The sequence below is a fragment of the Corticium candelabrum genome, chromosome 13 (genome assembly GCF_963422355.1).
Source record: "Corticium candelabrum chromosome 13, ooCorCand1.1, whole genome shotgun sequence".
NCBI classification, from domain to species: Eukaryota; Metazoa; Porifera; class Homoscleromorpha; order Homosclerophorida; family Plakinidae; genus Corticium; species Corticium candelabrum.
This window is the reverse complement of record NC_085097.1, coordinates 6,051,556-6,063,130: the sequence shown is the minus strand read 5'-3', so window position 1 is coordinate 6,063,130 and position 11,575 is coordinate 6,051,556. Positions and strand designations below refer to the sequence as shown.

The 11,575-nt window shown below is 40.7% G+C and overlaps 2 protein-coding genes and 1 long non-coding RNA gene across 3 annotated transcripts in view; all 3 read left to right on the top strand.

Moving 5' to 3' along the window:
- LOC134188690 (uncharacterized) overlaps positions 1–171 on the top strand; it is a 223-nt gene extending 52 nt beyond the window's left edge. The window contains exons 2-3 of the long non-coding RNA XR_009971378.1: positions 49–69; positions 145–171. This is a non-coding gene — a long non-coding RNA (uncharacterized LOC134188690). The remainder of the gene's footprint in view (positions 1–48; positions 70–144) is intronic.
- A 5,718-nt stretch (positions 172–5,889) lies between these two features.
- LOC134188590 (kinesin light chain-like) lies at positions 5,890–9,603 on the top strand. The gene is made up of 10 exons (XM_062656756.1): positions 5,890–5,935; positions 6,052–6,174; positions 8,013–8,138; positions 8,260–8,385; positions 8,528–8,653; positions 8,721–8,846; positions 8,908–9,036; positions 9,090–9,185; positions 9,241–9,297; positions 9,599–9,603. Exons 1-10 carry the CDS (start codon positions 5,890–5,892, stop codon positions 9,601–9,603), a joined length of 960 nt encoding a protein of 319 aa, XP_062512740.1.
- On the top strand, positions 9,603–11,280 carry LOC134188936 (uncharacterized). Its single transcript, XM_062657151.1, has 3 exons — positions 9,603–9,635; positions 9,694–10,958; positions 11,209–11,280. The coding sequence occupies exons 1-2, from the start codon at positions 9,632–9,634 to the stop codon at positions 10,869–10,871; spliced, it is 1,182 nt and encodes a 393-aa protein (XP_062513135.1). The 5' UTR covers positions 9,603–9,631; the 3' UTR covers positions 10,872–10,958; positions 11,209–11,280.
- Positions 11,281–11,575: the final 295 nt, after the last annotated feature.

The following is an 11,575-nucleotide window of genomic DNA, read 5'->3' as shown; positions in this document are numbered from 1 at the left end:
TGCTTCCTTTCATATTTAACTTGACTGTTTGAATGTTTGTTGTTGTAGCTGAAGAAAATGACAGTCTTGGTAATCGTAGACAGAGTCGTTGCTTGTCTGTGTTTCTCGATGTCATTTGTTTGTATATCATGGTGCCCTCCCTAGGTGTGCTCCAGTGATGACGACATGGAGGTCAGTAGCTACGGCTGTTTACGAAACGTGAAATTATAAACTCAGTATCATCTCGTTGTTGTTATCATGCATTACAAGCCACGATCTTCATGCAACACAGAGTTACATACGTCGAATGTGAAACACTAAAAACGGTCGATATTGCCTTGCACATCAATGACATGCAGACTGCTGTGTTGGATCTCACACCACCTTAGTACCGTGAGCGATAGATCGCATTATATAGATCCTATCATACAGACATGGGCATAATTATGGAGCCACCCTGAGCATGTGACGTTAGACTAAAATTATTGGACTTTCTCAGACACTGCAAGTGCATGCATCAGCGACAGCTAGCTGCACTTTTTAGTAAATTACAGCAAGTCATGACGGTGAGGTAATGGCTCTGATTGTGCCATCCGCATGTCTGACATTGGAGGTGATGTGTGAGCTGTTGAGATACACAGTGACATGACCGCTTCTTGCTGTCAGTTCAACCAGTAGATTGAAAGTTAATCGTTTTCAAACGCTTCTAAACAATAAAATGACTTTGTTTATGTCAGACGACATACTCAAGGATTAAATGGAGGCTATACGTTTCAGTTTACTTGCATATTGTGATTATGCTCATCTGTTGTTGTGATGTTGTGAGTCCATTCTCATCCGCTGTTGTGACGTCACGACGCGAACGGTTTGGACATGGTAATGCTGGCGGTGGTGGTTAGCCTAGTCATTCTCTTAATCTTTTTGTTGCTCCGGGTTGTCAATATCAGAACAATATGAATACCCAAATCGCATGATTTGATGTAGAATCAGTGGGTCGGCAGGCATATTCATAAATCTGCAATGTTCTGTTGATTTCCATGCCTCTGATGATATGGGGGTGTGTGGGTGGATCCATAGTTATGCCCATGTCTGTAGCAGGGAAGGTCTGCGGCCATGTCACCGTATGAACAAAGTGCTTATCTGTCAACAAACTGCCACCTTTCAATGGTCATTACCTTGGAACAAGTAAACACTAGTTGAATGATATGGTGGTGGTTGAAACATGCAGAGTGATGGTTGGTGTTTGTCAAGTAATGGTTTCCCTCTCCTCCCCGTTCCCCCACCACCACCACCTCTGTGCACTGTGGGCAGGACTCTGCAATCAAGGATGGTGTTAATGTTTAGCAGCATATTTATCTACAACGTTCAACCACAAACTGCTTGAAGAGATATTATCATGTGCTGTTTGTTGAGTAATTGCATTGCTAATGTATGTGTGTATGGGACATCATACGTAGACAGATTAATCACGACTTTAGCTCAAGCTCTAATTTTCATCGAATGTGTTGCTTGTTCAGTGACTTTCCTGCACTACATTTGATGCGTCCTGGGACGCATTTGAGGAAGTTGGGACGCAGATTTCAGACAGCGGGACACATCTTATTATGTAGATTCTTGTCTACTAAGAAGGGCCACTCAACTGCTAAACCCTGGCTGCAAGTGCAACCAGGCGCTCATTGAACCACTGATTAAAATAAGAGCTGCTCTACTAGAAGTCAAAAGGTTAAAGGTTTTATCTGTTGGTCAGTCGATCTTACAAGATAATTGGATAATGACCATCGCTCCACCCATTGCATCAGAATGTGCCTTTGATATGCAGAGTATATCCTTTGGTTTCCTTTGCGGAAGGGCTTATGATAACCTAATAAACTTAATGAATAACTAATAAACGAGAGGCAGATATTATAATCATACTACAAGTGATGACAGATAAACAGATGTAGTACATGTAAACAAATGAAAAAACCAGAACGCTAATGCCTACAGCAGGAACTCAACAGTAAACGTACTGTGTACTTGAATTTAGTGTTTTTGTGAGGTGAAAGGTTAGAGTTAGCACAACGCACCACCAACTCTGGCTACGCCTTTTAAAGTGGGGCTAAATATGCACGTATAGATGAGGAGACGCGTGTTTTGAAGAGGCTAGGATAATCACTCAGGGGCGGCGGAGCCGGGGGGGCTGGGGGGGCTAGAGCCCCCCCCCCAACTTTATCAACTTTATGCTGTAGAATTTCTGCTTTCTGTAATGTTTACCCTTTCGTTAAAGAATAGACCGCTACATATATTACGCGCTTCACTTACAATACCTAAACTTGAGGCATGTATATTGCAGGACCAATGATTTGCAATATCTCAGAGTGGGTGTAACCTAAATATAAGTGGGCGGGGCCTTGCTCCTAAAATTCAGCCCCCTCAACTTTCAACTCGCTCCGCCGCCCCTGTCACTGCTTTGTGTTTTGTTCTCTTAGACAGTGGTGGAGTCTTACACGTGCGAGGTGTGACGTTGTGTGTGTGATTGTTGTGTTGCCGGCGATTATATCGTCTTGCTTTCTGTAGATGTCGTACATGGGAGGAAACTTGTGTGTGTCGAGGTGTGGCGAGTCGCTTGTGTTTGTGTTTGCTGTTTGTAGAGTGGCGTGTTGTATGCGTAGAAACGGTGAGGAAGTGTTTGACTCTTATGGTGGGAAGGAAATCAAGGAATCGACTGTGAGACTAATGAGGTAAATCTGGAGTAACTACGAGTTGCTGTTATTCATCTGTCATTCACAATATTGTTGCTCTATTTGTTTGTATTTAGTGTGTGTGTGTGTGTGTGTGTGTGTGTGTGTGTGTGTGTGTGTGTGTGTGTGTGTGTGTGTGTGTGTGTGTGTGTGTTGTGTGTGTGTGTGTGTGTGTGTGTGTGTGTGTGTGTGTGTGTGTGTGTGTGTTGTTTGTGTCTTGTGTGTGTGTGTGTGTGTGTGTGTGTGTGTGTGTGTGTGTGTGTGTGTGTGTGTGTATGTCTTTGTGTCGGTGTCACGGAGGACTATGACTGCACATTTCACGAACCGCGGGACGTAAAGTACATAAAATACTACAACCTTCTCTTCCACCCGCTGAAGGCAGCCCATACTTTCCAACTAGCAAATGTGCCCACCATCAAATCAGCATGTCGGATTCGGTTGGATCGGTACTACACAATTATAACGATCGCCTGTCATGCCATCAGGCAGAGGCAGGTGGCTTTAGAGAGGAGGCCAGAATTGAATCTATGACTATGGACGACGCATCATCGGATTATTACCGCCTTAGGGCATATGGTTTAGATAATTAATTTCCTCCAGCCGGCAACAGCTATAGGATTAGTTATATTCCTGTGCCGCAATATTTTAGGAAAGTCAGAGAAAAGATGGTCTTGTCCCGATGGCATTCTAGCCAAAAGCGACGTTACAAAACATTATTCAAGTGAACGGTTGATATTGTGGCAGAAAAGGATCTTGGGCGACATGAAAAGCCTCTTTGGGTACGCCACCCACAATTCTATCAAGACTGACCCAATAAGTCCAATTGCTTGGTGACGTCGCCAGGAAGACGAGAGAAATACGGGGAAGGGAACATTTTACTGTGAGAGTTGTGAATTAATATGAATTTGAAAAATAAATAGAAAATAAAGTGATCCATGCACGTTATCTGATGTTTGATTGTACTGCAACATAACGTCATACCTTCATAATTGTTCCTGATAATCTACACACGCACACACACACACACACACACACACACACACACACACACACACACACACACACACACACACACACACATGCAACAACTATTGATTTTCAAAGCAAATGCATTCTTCAATAGATATTGAAATCTAACCCTGATTATATTTGTTGTTATTCTGTAATATTAATTGGGCATTTCTGTTGCTTCATAATTAATCATTCAATAGAGTGTTCTTACTGTCTGTCTTTTGGATATTTTGTGTTGAGAAATACAGTAGGTACATGTAGAGCATGCGCATCAGTTAGACTTTGCCACCCAAAGTCAAGAAGTTAATATTTTAATGTTGTAGTACTTCAGGAGCAGATTGTATTGTGGTATATGTAATATTATCTGATCATGACTTTTAAGTAATACCACGTATTTCAGGGGCTGATCCAGAATTTTGGCAGAAAGGTTTGCCAGCTAGGTGACTCATATTGGTGTGTGAAGAAATTGTGCTGGATAGGTAGTAGTGAACAGATACCTAGGTGTGTGAGTGAACCTGAGTCCGCTTGTCCCCCCCCTCAATATCCATATTAATAAAGCAAATGGAAGGGCTTTGAATTTAGTACATTTAATTAACTTTATGGTATAATAACTATGTCCAAAAATTACAATTAATGTACAAGGTGGTGTTCAAAAGCTCTGAGAAAAAGGGAGGGTGGATAGCCACCCGGTCCACCTCCCCTGTATCAGCCCTGTATTTACGTCTGCTAATCTAGAGGTGTAATTACCTTCTAGATGACATCACACTCTTTCTAAGCAAGTCTATGTACAAGTGACTTGGAATTTGTAGATCCACACCTTGCCACACATAGATAAAACATGAAATCAAAGATTTATGACTTCCTCTGTGCACTCAACCACAGGCATATGAATTTCAGATTGAAACCACACGATAAATACAGAAAAACTGTATTTTAATTCTTACATATACCAACTCTATTATTCCTGAGTGTATATATGAGTTAATGCTCTACACGTCCATGATAATTTTCGTTTTATTTGTCATTTTGCTCAACAAAGTTTTGCTTTGTGAGTTTATTCCATTCTTGAGTGCGTTAATTCATACACTAGATCTAAATAAGCAACAGTCCTACACGTTGGTATTGGTAAACTCAATATGGGATTGTGACATATGAATGATGTGACTAGGGGTGTGTACATGATCAGCTCTGAAGCAGACATCACCGCTGCCTTGTTGTGTATAAACTGTACTGACTGCATGCAAACAATGTCATTGTTAATTAATTAATTATGTGATAAATTTTTAATTAATGACTGCGACGTAAATTCTCTGCCTGTAGTATACCCATGTATAAAGTTACAATCTAGTTGGCGCCCAAAATCTACACACACACACACACACACACACACACACACACACACACACACACACACACACACACACACACACACACACACACACACACACACACATTGTACAGAGAATATGTGAAAGCACAAGCAATTCTAGAAAATGTTTTATCAGTTATGAGAAAACATCCTGAGACACATAATCTCTTACTAGCTAACAGTGAGTTGTATTGTAATGTTTGTTTTATGTTTATGATTTTAGACTAAAATCCAGTTAATAGTGAATTGGACTGCATGATACATACAGCCTAGTCTACATCACGCAAAGTGATTAAATGATGCAGTGAAGTTTAGATGAACGTTTATCATGTGAGATCATTCCAATAGCATGCACCCTATATAGTTAACTTTGCTGTCTGCCTTCCGCCTGCTTGTCTGTCCATCTGTCTGTCTGCTGGTAACAACTAACTTCACTTAATTGCCAATCATCATTAGGATTGAAAACGCATTTGCTAACCAAGTGACTCTTAATGACACTCGACATCTGAAAGTTTGTGATCAACTGACGTTTTTAAAGAGATGAATGCGTATTTAGTCAGTTGCATTTATTTGCACAGTAACTAGCTGAGCAGTCGGTTCTTCATGTGGGTAGATTATTACATAGAAAATAGTAGTGTAAGTATGTGTGGTGAAAAACATGCAGATATTGAGCAAAGGCTTCCTATATATGCAATGTTTACATGATGTTTGCAATTCACACCAAACATAGACCTATGGTCCATTTTCTCTCGGTAAGAACACGTCAGCAAACTCTCGGTTAGGTACTTGCTGCGTTTTTGTGTCACCAACATGACACATGAATGTGAAGTGAACGTCTTGAAAGGGGAAGCCGAGAGTCAGTGAAAGTCACTGTCTAGTATGTGTTGGTGTATGTCACATATGATGGAGTGTGTACTTGTATGTATATGGTATATTTACTGTGTGACTGACTTTTGTTTGTTTGTACTTAAGCCTTGTTTTCTCTGGGGCATTGTTACTTTTGTCAATCCAAGTATGTTGATGCCACATCATTAGTGGAGGAGTGCTTGTTAATACGACAAAAACATTTTCCAGCTAATGTGCAGGTGGCATCGAGTAAGTGTTGTGTGTGAGTAATTGTTGTTTTGAAAGATTTTCAACTTATTTGACAAGAGGATATGATGTTTCTCTTACCACCAGTCTGTCTGTCTTTCTCTTGTGTCTCTCCCTGCTTGTGTATGTGTGAGAGTTTGTGTATTAGGCCATACAAACTACATATATAGCTTTGCGTCAGCCTCTTCCTGAATTTAGATGTGGGCGGTACGTGTACACTTGTACATGATATCTGTTTAATATTAACACATTGTTCTATTCATGATTTACACCATTGGATGTGGTCGGTAGGTTTCATCGGCTCACAGCTTTAATATGTTTAAAGTGACTACACACTATAACACACATCAGAACCATGACGTTGGCGGCTGCCACGTGGATGCACCAGATGGATATGTGACAATATGGTGGCTTGCGCATGCGCAGGTGTCTAGGGGAGGGGCATGCGGATGGTTAGTGAGTAATGCGGTCGCTGACGTGAAACTATATATGTAGTTTGTATGGCCTTATTACATGAATGTACTTGAGTGTGTATTGTATGTTGATCTCTTCAGTTTTAGTTTTGCTAACTGTCTTTGTTGACCATGATTTCTCTCTATTTTCTATCTGTCTGGTCTGTGTCAGTGTGTCAGACAAAGCACATGTAAAGTGAAAGGCAAACTTCTGTTCAAGTGGTGCATGATGGGATACAGGAATACTGACATAATGATAATGTGTAAGTAATAGACAAAAGGGACGTCTAATGCATTAGAGGTCGTGGTTTGTGTATTACCTAATTGTTACATCGTGTGCATTTGCTAGCTGGTAGAGTGATTGGTTGTCTGTCTGTCTGTTTGTATGTAAGTAGGAAGGTCCGTTTTATGTGTTTTTGTGTCACTGTTTGTCTGTCTCTTTGCCTGTCTTTGTCTAGCTGTCACTGTAAAATCGTGAGATCTTGAAATGTAGGTGTTATGTAAGTTGTAATCATCAACAAACTGATGGAAATAGGAGAAAAAGTAGCTTTGTTGGTTAAGAGTGCTGGACATGGCACACAAGGTGTTCAAGTTGTAGCTTATTATGAAACACGTTTATTAAAGGAGCACTTCACCGACTGACGCACGCGCATTAGCTAATCGTTTCTGGTCTTTTTTCCAGTTGGAAGGTTTGGCGCTATCTCAGAGCAACCTTGATAGCTGAGTATTATGATAACGCAAAATAACAAAATCGTACGAGACGTTTTTCTTCAAATAACGTCCATTATGTGAAGGTTTACCGCTTCGTGTAGACTTTGATATTTGCATAGGAAGTGCGAAAGACCGCGCGATTGCAAGTCGCTCAAGACGATCATGTGGAGTCTACAATGTACGAATGACTGAGTCTGTTAGGAACTGTAACTTGTTCTCTTTCACTGTTAGAGTCACCTGAAGCGTCGAGACCCGTCTCTTGTGTGCTTTCGTAGTTGGCCTCGGAAAACAAAACCAAAACAATGCATCGTGCAACACAGCAAGCGCTCGGTTCGCAGCGCAAGACCTTAACGTATGTTAGTGTTTACTGCACGTGTGTCAATCGGTGAAGTGCTCCTTTAAGCACACCTACTGTTGACTGCTGGTGTTATTGCGCATGCTTACACTGTGCACATTTCTACAGCTACACAACAATGTCAGTGTGCAGGGTATGTGCTGTAGAAAGGTCTCGTTTAATCAGTTATGATGGACAGACTGGAACAGTGGTTGCATGTTGTGTGAGAAAGAACTCATCTCTCACTACTGCATTGAAATATACTAGACATTGATTGTTGTCTTGCAACTCAATTACCAAGAAAAGTTGTTGTGTCTTAATTCTCACCTTTATTCTTATTTTAGCTATGAGGCTGCTTGGTGACTGTTTTATGAGACAAAACAAACTGTCTGATGCAGAAAGATTATTGAGACATTCACTTGAGATCATGAAATCTGCTCACACAAAAGATCATCGTGATCTTGCACATGGTATGTGTTCATTCTCTGATACAATTGTAAGACGTCTCACTCTTCTTACTAAAACAACTCTACTCACCTCACGTTGATTCAATGTTTTGTGTATAATATCATCATTGTTTGTCTTCTTCAGTTCAGTTCACACTTTCTCAGTGTCTGTCCCAACAAGATAAACTAAGTGAATCAATCAAGCTGATGACCGACTGTGTCAGGATGTATAAATCAAGTCTCCATCATGAACATCCTGATGTGGCTAAAGGTTAGTTTCTTGTCTTTCTTTTGACATCAACTTTATGTGAATTGTGAGCTTAACATGCTGATTATCATTTGCACATGTTGATACTGCAGTATAAATCAGTCATAATTGTCATGTTTTGGTTACGAGTTGTTGTTGTTCTTAGCTGTTGGTCAACTGGGGGAGTATTTACTGGAAGTAGGAAACTTGGATGAGAGCGAACAATACTTGAGAGAATGTCTGGACATACACAGACATTCAATTCAAGAGCAACATCCTCATACAGCATTTCGTATGTCTAAACGTTCTATAATGTCAAATCAGCATGTGTGTGTATCAATGTGTCTTGATTTGTACAGCATTGAAATGTTTGGGAAAATGTCTGCTGAAGAAAGGGAACAACAAAGAAGCAGAGAAACTTCTCTCTGAAGCTGTCGCCATTGAAGCAGTTGGTCTCCATCAAAATCATCCTGACAAAATCTCCAGTCAGAATTTCCTCATTTCTCTTTACCTGCATCTCTCACAGTTGCTGTTTTCTGTTTTCAGCATTGATTTTATGGTCAGAATGTTTGCTAAATATTACTGACTACACATGTGCCCAGCCTGCTCTAGTCGATGCTCTTCGAATCATCAATATTAACCAGCAGCCGAGCAACAGCAGGCAGAGATCTAAAGGTTTAATATTTGAGTGGAAGGTTAATGTTGTGATTATTGAGTTTGTTATGCAGTAATGCGTCTACTAAGGAGACTGAGCCCATTCCAACGGCCACAATCTGGCGAGACAATTATTGGTGAAAGGAAAGCAGTAGTGGAACAGACAGATGGTGAGGACAATCATTGGCTTTGTGAAGATTGTGTTGAACTACTTGTATGTGTTAGAGAGAGGAAATAGACTGGAGAGAAAGTCATCGATTGAGGATGAGGTAGAGAATGATAGTAGACTTACAACAGTCATCATCTGTTTGCTTGTGTGTTTGTTTGATTGTTGTTTGTGTCGACCAGTCAGTCTGTTTGTTGCTTTACTTACACTGATTTGTTTGTTTCTCTTTCCTCTCTTTTGAATGTGTGTTGTGGGTTTTTTTTTTTTTTGTTATTTAATGAGTTGGTTGGGATATATTTGTCTACGTTTACTTTTGTCTTATTTATCAACTTAGTAAATGATTTGAGTTTTGATAATTTTTGTCACTTGATTGAGTGTAATTTCTGTATTCTACTCTGATCTCTGTCTTCTGTGTAGGGTGACGATCATCCCGATCAATCTGCACCCACAATGGGTATGACATGCTGCATACAATCCATTAAGCAACTCATCCCATGTTGTTTGTTTACTAGAAAATTTTGACATTTCTGATCTGTGCCACCCATTGTGGGTGGGTGGTACATTGGAAGTGTTGCACGTTGGTAGCAGTGATGGCTTGTCATTCCATGAGACGATGGGCAGTGAGGGAGGAGAGCTGAGTGCTGGCAGTGTGAGCATTACTGTTCCAGCGGGTGCCGTTCAATCACCAACACAATTCTCCATTCATTCATTCATGCATGATAAGTATATGCCTCTCGTCTCTGCTAGTGGCTACCAAGTGGTCAGTCCAGTTATTTTTCTTGGTCCCCATGACGTCTCATTCAGCAAGCCAATCAAAGTGTGTATCAACACCATAGCCGATGTGACTTCAGCAGGCGTGTTGTTCACTCTGATTAGATGTGAATCAAGACTCGATGAGACGAAGTGGAGATGGCGTGATGTGGTAGTGTATTCTCCTGATACTCAGGAAGTGAAGTCACGCATTCCATTTGATCCCAACAGCTGGTCAGTAGAGGTGACCAGTTTTAGTGGGTGGGTGTGGCTTGTTAGTTTTATTAAGAGCCCAACCATTTTATTCAGAAGGAAGATGGGATGTGTAGTTCTTGGTCGAAGTCTCTCTTGCAAATGGTCATTGTCTGTGCATCTTTTCAATTCATATGAAGAAATTGGTCAGAAAATTATTCGTGACCATCAAGGACATGTATCATTGCCTGCTATCCTGATGTGTCCAGTGAGAGAGATCAAAGTTCGTAAGCAAGGTTATGTGGTTATCAGGCCCCAACATGGCTCAGAATTGTCATTGTGTCGAGGTGATGCAGAAGTTCAGTATCCAACCAAATATTTGTGGGATCAACCATTTGATCACGATCATTGCTTCACATTTGAGGTTGAAATCAATGGCCCTCATCCTGATAGTTTAGTTGTGCCTGTTCGTGTTGAGTACATCAGACAAGGTGAAGTGCAGTTCTACTTCACACTGGAAGCAGTTCACAGACTGTCCAAATCAGCTGATTCATCAAATTCCAGTTTACCTTCTCACTCTCCTTCTCTTCCAGATGAGGAACAGGAAGCATTCTACTTCTGTAGTGAAGAGGGTCTACATTCTTCTGGCTCCACATCTTCATCAACAGCAACAAGGGATAGATCTTTATCACAAAGTTTGTTATTTACATTTGGATCAGTTAAGTTTGTTTCACAATTGTTTGTGTAATGACATGTAGGATCAATAATACAACAACCTGCCAATGTACACACTGTCAGTCAATGTGGTGTTGGCCCCAGTTATAGCAAAGTTCAAGTAAGAATGTTTTGTTAGTTGTAGTTAAGCCTCAGTATTTGCATGCACAGAAAGAGCTTATGATAGTAAATAATTTTGTGTGTGTGCGTGCGTGCACTGGTGCTAATTTTGTGCATGTAAGTGCACTAGCACTATATGTGTATGTGGTTAATACATTTAGTACCAATTTATTTAATGGTATGGTAACTAGCCCAGGGAAAGACTCAGACTACTGCTTCTTATTAACATTTCTGTTGTATCTTTCTGTCAGGAGAAAAGCTCATTGCTAGTTCGTCTTCCTGTTGGAAGTGAAGTTCCTTACACAGGATGTACTTTCCGGTACATAGATACTACAGGTCAGACAGTTGAAGAAGTTCCAGGAGAAAGGCTGGATAGTCGTACAATAGAAACTGTTACTCCTGGTAAGTTACATACGTTTGACATTTACATACGTTTGACATGATAGTCATGTGTTTACCTTGATTGTTGTATGTAGCTTGGCCACATGCTGATCGAGTGGAGATACACATATTTTCTTCAGATGGACAAACTCGTCTCGGATATTTTGTACACATTTTCATTGACCCGTCTGCAGAGATGTTACCTCGTAGTGTCAATGATTGTGAGGGTGACAGCAG